The sequence below is a fragment of the Phaethon lepturus genome, unplaced genomic scaffold (genome assembly GCF_000687285.1).
Source record: "Phaethon lepturus isolate BGI_N335 unplaced genomic scaffold, ASM68728v1 scaffold21870, whole genome shotgun sequence".
Lineage (NCBI taxonomy): Eukaryota > Metazoa > Chordata > Aves > Phaethontiformes > Phaethontidae > Phaethon > Phaethon lepturus.
The window spans coordinates 1-12,251 of record NW_010512852.1 but is presented as its reverse complement, the minus strand read 5'-3'; the positions used below and the strand labels follow the sequence as shown (position 1 = coordinate 12,251).

Below are 12,251 nucleotides of genomic sequence, written 5' to 3'. Positions count from 1 at the left end.
GCTTAGGCTTTGTAGCTTGAAATCCCAAATCCCGGTACCAAAGGGGATCTGACAGTTACCAGCTTGTGCAGCAGAGTCTGTAGTCGCATCGCGTCATCTCTGTCCGGTTTGGTTCACGGAGTTTAAGGTTCTGTTCTCATACGATAATCGTAGGCGATGGAGCCAAGGGGTGACTTATTGTCAGGAATTCAGGTGGAAGATGCAGCCATCACTCAGGACACTAGTGTTAAAGCCAAATAAAGAGTTAAAGTCAATGTAAGTCTGGATGTTGCCCATCTGTGGTGAGGCTGTTACAGGTTTCCTGGCGGAAAAGAATTCAGTAGCGTTGGGGTAGAGAAAAGTGAATGCCGAAACGTACTTAGACTTAGGCAAGTGAATAGGTGTGAGTTGTTCGTTCTGGGTTTCCTTCAGGTTCAGTGACTTGGGTGGGGAAGAGTCACAACTTAATTAGAAAGGAAAAAGAAAGGGGGGTATGGTTTTGCCTTTCAGCACATTAAAGAGAAGTAGCGAGCGACCTCTCTGTCGCTGGATTAGGGGTGGGATGTGGTCTTGCCCTGGTGCAAGCAGAGTCCTGGAAAGCCTCCGTGTCTTCCAGGTGGGAGTGAAGTGGCTGATGGAAAAGCTTCTGATTTGAAGGAATTCACCGTTGTTACGTGTTGTGGCTGCGTCTTACCTCCTGGCACGCTTTTGTACTGGGAAGTATAAAATACCCACACGGAGAGCAGAAACTGATGGAGCTCATCCACGTCAGGTTTATTCAGAATTTGAGAGATTGGGATCAATCTAGCAGAAGGTTGTAAATAATGTTACTTTGCAGCATGAAGCAGTTGTTTGCTTGTTTTTATTAACTCATTCTCTGTATTTTTCCTTTTGATTTGCAGTGAAATAAAGAGAGAAAAGAGAGTCCCCTCACCGGATGTTATAGTGTTATCTGACAATGAACCTTCTAGCCCTAGAATGAATGGTTTAACAAAAATAGCATTAAAGGAGACCAACACGGAGGCACTCATGGTGAGTCTTCTTGTCTTGACATGCTTTAAGTCATGCCATCTAGAAAGAAGAAAACACACTGCATGTTCCTGCAGAGGCACCTGTGATCACAGAGGCAGGTGGATACGTGGTTTTAGAAAGATGGATTTGCAGGCGAGGAATCTTGAAGCTGTTAAAGGCTGAGGTCCTTTTTTATTTTTTTCAGGCTCTTAACCCCTTGATTTTTATATGCTTTGAAAGTGCACCTTTTTCAGAATCCGCTTTTTAGCGGACACAATGTCCCTTACTCAGCATGGCGTAACACAGATTTGTTGTCTGACTCTTCAGTTTACTTTGTTTATTTGTTTTGCTAGCGAAAATGTCTCCAAAACTTTTTTTTCTGCCTTCGAGTTCCTTCTCCATACTCAGTTTGTGTCCATATACTGCAGGAATGTCGATGATATTAAGACATATATGGCAATTAAAATGCTGTCAGTTCTTGTTGTAACTTGTATGATATCTATCTTTTCCCTCTCCCCGCTCCCTGTTTTCCCATCCTCTGTTGCCTTACCTGGCCCTGCAGAAAAGCAGTCCAGAGGAGCGTGAGAGAATGATTAAACAACTAAAAGAAGAGTTACGGTTAGAAGAAGCGAAGCTCGTTTTATTGAAAAAGTTACGGCAAAGTCAAATCCAGAAGGAGACCACTACTCAGAAGGTATTTATTTTCCTACAGATACTTATCATCTCATCTTTTGAAATGGAGGGGAAAAAATTTAAGTAACTGTGGCCGTTGCCATAACCTGTGCAACATAAGATAGCTTTCAAATAAGGCATATCTTACTTTTCATAAAATCTTTATGAAGTTTATAGTGGTTTATCCTGTTAACCATTCCTTTTTGTGGAATTCCCTTTTTTCTCTTGCCAAGACCAAACAACAAGACAGTTTATCCTATCAACTGTCTTCAAAAGCTGAAGATCTTTTCGTTAAAACTCAGATGCACTTACGAATGTAATATACTTCCAATTATTAAACACTCCGTCCAGTCCTTAATGCCGCGAAGAAATTGCCGAAACACATTCAGAGGAGATTCTTGCACATAACAAATGTGCTGACAGGTAGAGTTCGAGCGTTTGAACCCCAGGCTCTGGGAGCTGGCGGCCGAGGGCTGCGTTGTGTGCTGCGTGGCAGAAGCCCAGCTCTGGATTCCAGGTCTTCCCAGGTGAAGTAAGCGTGCGGTTAGCTGCACGCTTTCATCATCCCAAAAATCCAGGCAGCCCCTGGAAGGAATGGCTCAGCCCTCCCACCCCGAACTCCCTTCCCTTCCTCCTCTTTTCTCCCCACCCCTCATCGCGCGCGACGGCGCGCGCTGTCCCGCGTGCCGGGAGGAGAGCGGCTTTCATCGGAAAAACCCAGCAAAAGAGTCTACCTTTTTGTCGGAGCGGTTGCCCGCGCTGCTCGCTACGTGTGCCGCTGCTGCCGGCACCCAAGGGTAGAGGTGGAGGGTGGCAGGAGAAGAGCAGAGCGGAGGAGGTTGGGAGGCGAGGGGGTGTGCGAACACCCCACGCGCTGCCATCGAGGCACAGGCTAAATTTCAAGTATCTGTAACAATGGCAACTAAACAATTTTATTTTACAGCGCGTGATGCTTGACTTGATGGATTTTTGTGAGGGGGGGGCGTGATGTGTAGATTTAAGCGCACTTCACGGTGCAGGTGCATGTTAATACAGCTCTCGTGGCTGGTTTTGGTGGGTTTTTTGGCACCTTTTTGGCACCTTTCTCCCAGACTTCCGAGTGCTTCAGTAGATGGGGTTAAAACTAACGCAAGTACCTGCATCGCTCAGCTCGCTGCTGCACCCTGAGCAATGAGCTCGGGATGTTTGAACTAATTAGGGTGAAATGGCGTATCCTAAACCTCGTAGTATCTGAAATCGTCTTCCTAAACTGTTTTTCACTTTGCATTATGCTTGAACCTAGTCAGCTGAGACTAGTAGTAATGGTGGATAAGACTGAAGTGAGCTCTGAGCTGAGACTGCTAAAATAGATTTCCACGTTGCTCTGCTTTTGGTGTACAGACTCTTTTATTTTCCTTGCATAATCTTATCTATACTTACCTAATAATTTCTTCATTTAAATACGCATGTTGAGACGGTTGGAGGACGAAGGGGATGGGGGAGGGGGGAAAACCTCAGCCTTTGAAGATTCTCTTACTGAGGCGCAAGGAGGTAAACGCTTTTATTCCCTTAGCTTCTGTAATTCTGCTTTACACCTTTACACTCGTCTGCTTTCTTTCTGGTTTTTCCTCTTCCAGCCTGCTGGTTCCTCTGGGAGTGCTGTGGCCACCCCTCCGCCCTTGGTGCGGGGACCGCAGAGCGTTCCTGCTGGCAAGCCGTCCCTCCAGGTCAGTGGGGTGGGCCAGGCTGCCAGGTTTAGGGCACGGAGCAGGGAAGAAGGTGCACAGTACAGGAAAGACAGCCCCATCGCATTAATGGCTTGGAGCCAGGTGGAAATTTTTTTTTTTTTAACTCCCGAAACCCCACTATAAGCTTTTTAAGAACGATTGGGGTGGGAGATAAAAGTAGGATGTCACAGGGAGATAACTCTGATAAGCTTATTTTTCAGTGGCTGAGCATCCTGATCCCCTCTGCTGGTAAATACATCCATACGAGTACTAACGACCTTTGGCGAAAGAGGATGCCGTGGAGTTATGTCATAGAAATATTGTGGCAGCCTGTTGCCGTACCCTCAAGTCTTAATTGTGCCCTCAGTTTGATTAACCCTAAGAGCTGAGTGAATCGTGTGATTTTTCTCTCTTTTGGCCTGGTGGCTGGATGGCACATGATGGTAGGAAAGATCTTGGTTCAGACTAAATTAAATGAAATGTCGGAAAGCCTTGGGGAAGGAAAAGAAAAAAAAAAAAAAAGCAGAGGCAATTGACATCTGTCAACCTAATCTTCCTCTTGAGTCTAGTGTCTTGTTTTGCTTCTGGATTTTAAACATTTCTGGTTATTTACCTTGGGCTAATTCAAAACAAATTTCAAAACCGCTTCAGCACAAAATGCTTTCACTTGGAAAATGGCAACTCTTCATTTCAAAATCCCCTAGAATGCTGTACTCGAGGGAAGGGATAAATTTGCTATCCGTTTAGGAAACATTCGCAAAACCTAAAGCAATCTGTCAGTTGGAGTAATCTCTTCCTTGAGGCAAGTTGCCTTCACTGAAGACAGCACTTTCAGAGGAACTGGACCACAAGTTCAATCTTCAGCGATCAGACAGTTAAACTTTCGTTGGACAGAGAGCTGGGAGCTAAGAATCCAGAACTGAAGTTATTCTGTCTAATTTGCGGTGTTTGGGCAGATTAACCTAACCTCCATCTGCTTTTGCTTGACTGTAAAAACTCTACTAATTCCTGTGTTACTGAGGAATTGAGTTAACATTTGGTCTTGAGTTGAAAGACGTAACAGAAGTGGATAAAAGTTCCCACCTGCCTAAATATGTATGTGTCTGTACACATGGTAACTCATGAAAGTGGGAGCTTCAGTGTTTTTCAGAAGTCTTAATTCACAGATGATGGTCAGTTTGGGGCTTGAGGGAGGGAGGTGGCACGATGTGTAAAGCCACATGAATAGGCTGGAGAGGTTTGTTGCTCTTGAGCAGTGGGTGCTGCTCAGGCTCGATCGCGTAGCATTAGCGGTCTGCAGGAACGCAAGTGATGCGTGGAACTGTATCACCTTCTACAGCGTCATGAGAAGCTTTGAGGATTTAATGCACTCTGCAGCCCAAAAAGCTGCATGGGCAGCAATTTTTCAAATTTCTTTAGCCTGACTCCTTTTCTTTTTCATTTTTCTAAAGCTTTCCCCTTTACCTGTCTCGTTTTTTCCTTCCCACATACCTGCCCATGCCCAGTTTACTCCCGTCCCCAGGTTCCTGCATCTCCAGCTTGTCTGCCCCGTGCTTCTCCTTGAAGACAGCAGTTCCTATTTCCCCATTCTCTTACTCCTCCCAAAACACACTTTTTTTTAACACGAACTGCACTGAAGCCAGCCCGGCCATCTCGTGTCCTACAGTAGTGCCGTTGGCTCAAGACAGACACTGCCTCCGTCCCATCGGAGAGGAGAGCTGCTCTCCCGTACCCCCGGCTATGGCCCGCAGCTCGGGGCGGCAGCTCTTGAGCTGTTGCGTTTCGGCGGCGGGAGGGCAGACGACGGCGTTGTTCAGGGCTGCTGTTCGCCGTTTGAATCCTGTGCGGGATGAGAGCGAGCGATCCCTGAGCGTGTAGCCAGGCTGCCGTCGCGTCCTTGCGTATGGCTGCGTAAGGTTTCCGGTACCGCTTTATCGGCACGCCAAGCAGCCGAAGAGATCATGCGTATGAATCTACCGGCACAAAACAATGCGAGTAAACTACTTTCTGTTTTGCAGACCTCTTCTACGCGTATACCAGGCACTGTTATTCCTCCTCCCTTGGTCCGTGGAGGGCAGCAGACTTCTTCGAAATTAGGAACTCAGCAAAACACGCAGATAGTAATGCCACCTCTTGTCAGAGGAGCACAGGTAAGTATTTACCTTGTGGTAGAGCCGCTCTGTTTTTCCTTAATGCATCTTAGCTGTTTTCTTAGTCATCTTTCTGCTTGTCTGGAGGGAGCCTATGAATTTCTTGCGGGAATTTCTTAATATGGCTAGATGTACCGCTACTGAAAGATCCTGCATCGTTCCAGTTTTGCGTATCGTGCTGTCCCGCAACGGTTCTCATCTGAAGCATGAGAAAATCCCGTGGCGGTGCTGATACTGCCTTACCTGCATAGCTGCTGCCCTTAGCTGCGCCAAAGCAGTCTGCTTGCTTTTATTACGACAGTTAATTTACAGGCTTCCAGCTTCACCCGCTTTTTAGGACAGCGGCAGCAAAGGAAATGAAACACAATCCCTCGTTCTTCCATTTTTTTCCCCCTCATTATTCTTTCTGTCATATCAATTTCACCTTTTCAAATGCTAAAACTCACTTTTTGTGTCTGTCTTCCGATTGAATAAGAGCTGCTGAAATGAGGTAGTCAACTGGAAGTTTGAAAGTGCTGCTTTGCAGGGTCTTTATCACCTATGACAGAAAATAGTCGTGTCACTAAAGGAGTAGGAAAGCAATGTTCAATTTGATACCGTCTTCTAAAATTGTGACTTCCGTGGGATACCAGGAAAAAAATATTTCCTTGTTAAATGAGGATTTATTTTGCAGTGAAAGGTCTGCTTTTATCTGTTGCATAGCCAGCATTAAGGAGGAAGGTAGAGATTTGCTATTTTATTTTCTTTCAGAACAGAAAGAATAATCAGAACAGATTATGGAGGAAAAACTCATTCTGAGAAATAGCCTTCCTAATGCCTTTAAAATGGAACGGGCTTAACAACTATACATTTTGAAAGAAGTTTAACTTGGAAACTTAGATTTTTTTTTTTTTTTTTTTTTTTTTTTTTTTTTTTTTTTTTTTGGCACAGCTCTTTTGGCCGTAATGTGATGGCCTCACATGTGAGCATCTCTTTTTTTTTCATGTTATGTTCTACTTGTTTCATTTTGACAGAGGGAAAGGGAAAAACATCACATTTTGACACGGATGTTAATTACCACGCTTTCTTTGCGTTCCCTGCCTTGCCTCATTTCCACTGTCTCGTGTCATCCCATTCGACTCCCACCACTTATTCCCACTATCTAATCCTCCCCGTCGTTCATGGCACCATTGCATCAGCCCATTTCTGTGTCTTCCCAGCAAATCCACAACATCCGACAGCACTCCAGCACGGGGCCGCCTCCGCTGCTGCTGGCACCGCGGGCATCGGTCCCCAGCGTACAAATTCAGGGGCAGCGAATTATCCAGCAGGGTCTGATCCGCGTCGCCAACGTCCCCAACACCAGCCTGCTTGTCAATATCCCGCAGGTGAGTTCCCTAAGATATTTTGTGCCAAACATAACATTCATCGCGGAGGAACAGATAAATGGATTGAATTACTGATCGTCCGGTCGCGGTACCTAATTGGTGTGGCCTGCTGTCCTCTTAACCGGTGTGGTCGCTTATTGTTGCTCCTTCTTCTTCCCATGCGGTGCCTTTGTCTGTTCACATTCACCTCCTGCACATAGGAAGGAAGAAGAACGTTACAGAATATTGGAAGGAAATACATATTTCAGTGAATTGAATGTTGTGCCTCATTTCGCTTTTGGTATCAATATGAAGCTGTCCATTAGAATATTTCTTTTTCTCTGTTCCTTAAGAAGTGTAAATGAGTGTTGCGGTAAACAGAGCTCAAAATGGGTTAGCGCTCCGGTTTGAAACACCACGAGGTACTGAGGCAGCAACTTAACAGCCAACACGGATATTGCCCTGCAAGTGGTGTAGACAAAGAAACAATTTAAAGTCAGTGCTTTGGAAAAATCATAAGGAAAAGGACTCCTTTTTGGCTTTTTTTACTTTAGGATTTCTAAAACTGCCTTATGAAAAGAACCAGTAAAGAAAAGTGAAGTTCTTTAGAACAAGAATTAGCGTTAGATGACAGGTGCAGCGTTGCAGTGAACATACGTATTGGGATCGGTTGGGTCACCTACAAAAACATGATTTTGAGGCAGGCAGTTCAGTCCAGTGCCAAGCAGCCAGCCTTCACCGCGCACAAACAGCCCCGCGCGGCGTCAGAACCGGCACCGCTTCCCTCCCTCTCGTCGGAGAGGAGCACGTGTCTCGACAGCGCCGAACCATCCACCGAGCCGTGTCGTGTTTCCTCAACAGGCTTCACCGACTTCAATCAAAGGTACAGCCGTGACATCCGCTCAGGCTAATGCTACTACGACCAGCGCCGCTTCCATCGTCAACTCCAACGACTCGCCGGCCAGCCGGCAAGCCGCCGCCAAGCTCGCCTTGCGGAAGCAGCTGGAGAAGACGCTGTTGGAGATCCCTCCTCCCAAGCCACCTGCACCAGAGATGAACTTCCTGCCCAGTGCGGCTAACAACGAATTTATTTACTTAGTCGGGTTGGAAGAAGTTGTGCAGAATTTGCTGGAAACTCAAGGTGAGATCCTAAAAAAAAAGTCTAAATTCTGGGGCGGGGGGGGAAGTTATTATTTCTCATAGGCTAGACACAGATTTCCCTAAAGTGCATCCAGTTCTCCCCAGAGCTGTTCACTTCCTATCAGCCACTTGTTTGTCCATCACCACTAACCAGTATCTAAGTGACGTATCTGCTGGATACCTACGCACACACTCGGAGAAGTGAAGAGTTTAAAGATTTGGTAATGCAAAAGGCTTCAGGCTGAGGAGAGTTAAGGGTGGAGGGTTTGCTTTGGGTTGGGTTTTTTTAATGCTGAAATACTTTTGAGGTTTCTCAAGTATTATTCGTTGATAGAAGCCACCGATGGAGCTGAGCTAAGCTGGTTGTGTTCTCCAGGTAAAGTTTCGGTTGCTGTATCGTCTCGTGAGCCCTATATGTGTGCTCAGTGTAAGACTGACTTCACCTGCCGTTGGAGGGAGGAGAAGAACGGAACCATTATGTGTGAAACCTGCATGACATCAAATCAGAAAAAGGCCTTGAAAGCTGAGCACACTAACCGACTGAAGGCTGCCTTCGTAAAAGCACTGCAGCAAGAGCAGGAGATTGAGCAAAGGATACTGCAACAGACTGCGTCTCCTGTGCAGACCAAGTCAGACCCTATAGTGCAGCACCACTCGCTCAAGCAGGTACGGCTCCGTCGGCCAGAAGCCAGATCTTGGTGCTGATGGGGCAGAGGTCCCTTGGCTCCAAGCACAAGTGTTCGGTATGCAGGCGTGAGACTGACGCGTGAACTTGCTTTGTTTAAGCTCCGCGGCGGGTGTGTGTGAGTTTAAGCTTATGCTTAAAACCAGGCTGGTTGAAGTGTTTTTTGTCATGTGGGGACCTGATACTTAAATTAGGTTCTCTGTACCTGAAGAACAGCAGAGAGAGGTGTTTCTTCTGCAGAGTCATTGTAATTATCCAGCGTGTTTAATTCTTATCCTGCAAAGTCTGTTCCTGATTATTTTTTTAGGCTATACCAAATGGAGTACTTTACCAAGAGTAAATTGACCTGATAGGGAAAAAAAAAAAAAAAAGATATTTTTGGATTGAGCCAGGAACGCATAACGTTGCTTGTGAACTTTTAAGGTGGTGGTAGCAACCACCCATGACAGAGACTGGGTCTCGCACACCTTGTAAAACCACCTTTCAGTTGGAGGAAGACAGAAGTGCTGCTTTGAGTTGAAATAGTCAAGGTACTGGTTATTTAGGACAGGGAAGTAGTGTCGCCTGTGCATGGAGATGCTTACACGGCACATTTTTTTTGCTGCTTTGCAGTTGATTGTAATTCCTCATCCTTACAGGTGCTTTCAGTAGTAGAAAGCTACTTCTTATTTCCTTGTAGCGACGTCTTGGAAGTTTTCAGCCCTGAAATGGGCTGAAATGCGTTCCAGACTTGGCAGAAGCAGCCAGGAAAGGAGGGAGGAGCGGTACAGATCCATCCAGGCTATTGCACTGGAGGAACGGGAAACTGCCATGCCCGTCTTACCGTTTGCTCTCTTGCCAGACTTCTAGCCAGATGTCTCGAGGTCCTCCCGGAGCTCCGCGAGGAGTGTTGCATGCATTTAGCCAGTCACCCAAGTTGCAGAATGCATCGTCTGCAGCAGCACTTGGGAGTAGGCCAGGTAAGCATGCTGAGAGACCTGTCAGCAAGGGCAGCGCTGCCGCCTGGAAGAAGACTCCCATCAATACAGGTAGATTTTTCTCTAAAGTTTGTTTTATTTGTACTTACTAGCTGCACTCTGTCCAACAATCATAGTTCTTTGGGTAAGGATGCTTGCTCTTCGGCACTTCCTGCATGAAAGCCTGATGGCTCCGAGGCTTTGCTCGTAGTATTGTTGTTGGCACTTGCTTTTGGTATGGTTTGTGCCCGTCAAAAGGGGCGATCGGGTGGTGCAACCACATAAAAACTCCTGCTCTACACATTTATAAATCGACTAAGTAGATGCAATGTCAGACTGTTCATCGTTGAGCCCGTATGCGCGGCCAGCGCCGTGCTGCGGGGCTTCGTCAGTCGTTTCTGGGAGCTGAATTCAGTCGTTTGAATCCTGGCTGGTGTTTTCTCTCTGCTGAAAGCAGCGTGCAGTAAATAGATGTTTTGGCTCTAGGTAAGGCTACAGTGCACGCTCCCGGTGTTCCTCAGGGTTTGAAATAACGAAAGCTGTTGCTTTGAACAAACAGAAATTATAAATTCTAATCTAATCTTTTTTTATACCTATATAAGAATCTGACTTGAGACGAGTAATTTGTTTTCTTAAATGATAATTAGGATCTCCAGGAAGGAAACACTAGCTCTTTTGTGATCTGTTTTCTTTCCCAGTATTGAATGGATTTTTTTTTTTTTTTTTTTTTTAATTCCTGACAGCTTAATTTATCATTTAAAATGTAATTTCATTGCAGAGAGCTCTAGCCTGCTCAAGTTTTCATTTCTGGTTCAAAATCTTGCTCCTCTTTGTTCAAATGATTTTGGAAGCTTTCATCTTCTGAAGCTTTCCGACCTTTGTGGCCAATAATGCCCCGTGCTTAGATGATCTGTTTTCGTGTGGGTGAAATGCGAGTAGCGTGGTTTTGCCAGCGTTTTGTCTCATGTTTTTATCATGCTGTGACACTTGTTCTCTCTTCTTTTTTATGTCTCATCAGGTGGGGCTTTACCTTTTGTTAATCCTAGTTTAGCTGTGCACAAGTCGTCTTCAGCAGTAGACCGCCAGCGTGAATATCTCCTGGATATGATTCCCCCACGGTCCATCCCACAGTCCGCCACGTGGAAATAATGCAGAGGAACGCCCAAGAGGAAGACTTTCCTGTTTCTGCCATCCTTTTTGTACCACATTACAGTGGAATCTGCTTTAATCCCAGCTGGATATGCCCCAGGCTTTATAGGATGCAAGAAGACCACTCCTCATCCCATCGAGTGCTGCTGTCCCTGCTATCAGAAAATGATACCACGTGGGTGGGAAAGACTTAAGCTCATTTGGTTCTCAGATTCTTAGGATTGACTGATGATGAAGGCTGTCAGGGAAGGGGAAGAATTCTTTCTTTTTTTTTTTCTTTTTTTGGCTTTATGTATTTAGTTTGGATTTTTTTGTCACCAGCACAAAAGGAGGACTAAATGACTCTCTGCCTTTGGTTTCTTTATTAATAACTACCCGTTCACCAGGAACATGGTGTTCGTTCGCGATCGAGCACGGATGTCAGTTCAAGGAGAGAGGAGTTTCAACCCGATCTTGCAGATGCATTTAGTGAGCCGAGTTCATGTTTGCTTTTCTTCCCTGCCCCTCTTCCAGCCAGGAAGGCAGTCTGCAGATTGTAATGTTTCCAAATCTTCTGATGGCGAGCTAATGATAAATAAGTGCAAACTCAAATTCCAGTTGAGTATGGTTTTTTTCCTAAGGGACTGGCTGCCACCAAAACTTGTCTGCTAGGTGGGAACCGGTGCAGGAGTCTCTCACTTTTGTTGGATTCTGTTTTGAATAGACTTTGAACTGTTGGTAGTCTAAAAATCTAATTCACTGAATAGACAAAACACCTTTGTTCAGTCTTTCTAATTCAGCGAAGAGCAGTTGGGCCTTTCACATGTTTCCAGAGACTTAAAAGTGAAACTGTTTTTGATTATTTTCTTTTTGGAGGGTTTTTTTGTTGTTGTTGTTTTGAGCAATTTCACTCAAAAGAAAGAAAAAAAAAAAAAATAGGAATTCCAAAAGCTGCATGCAATCAGAAAGGGCGAGTGGAGGGAGCAGAGGACGGGGAGGCTGCCGTCAGGTCGCAGGCTCCTTCCTCTGCCGATACCCGCCGCGAAGCAGCCGTTCCTGGTCCGTGCTGCGGTGGCCCGAGGAGCGTGGCAGCACGTGTCGGGCAGGCTGGGGGCAGGACTGCCTACCTTGATCCCTCTAGAGCTCCGTTCTTCCAGGCGTACCGAGCATGCTCCTCTGTCCACTTCAGTATTTCTTTTTCGATAGAGCTTTAGGTAACCCTGCTTTAAAGACAGGTTTCTACGTGGTTTCGGTATGTTTTGGGGATTCCACAGGTTAAACCCAAATCCGTCAGGTCCAGGTGGTTGGTTGGTTTGGTTTTTTTTCTCTTCCTGTCACCTTCCCTCCTTCTTCCCTGTGCTTCTCCCAAACTAAGGTTGAATTCAAGTGGCAGAAATACATGCCTTACTACTTACGTTGCATATCAGTACTAGAAGTAGTGCTGATAAGAATTATTTGGAAAATTATATATATATATC

At 45.7% G+C, this 12,251-nt stretch overlaps 1 protein-coding gene across 1 annotated transcript; it reads left to right on the top strand.

Moving 5' to 3' along the window:
* Positions 1-881: 881 nt before the first annotated feature.
* Positions 882-11,628, top strand: GATAD2A (GATA zinc finger domain containing 2A; the record flags this gene model as incomplete). Its single annotated transcript, XM_010288556.1, has 9 exons — positions 882-1,011; positions 1,553-1,684; positions 3,279-3,368; positions 5,387-5,518; positions 6,718-6,885; positions 7,726-8,005; positions 8,381-8,670; positions 9,531-9,717; positions 10,664-11,628. Coding segments are annotated over 9 exons (1,540 nt in total), but the record flags the coding sequence as incomplete, so codon positions are not given.
* Positions 11,629-12,251: the final 623 nt, after the last annotated feature.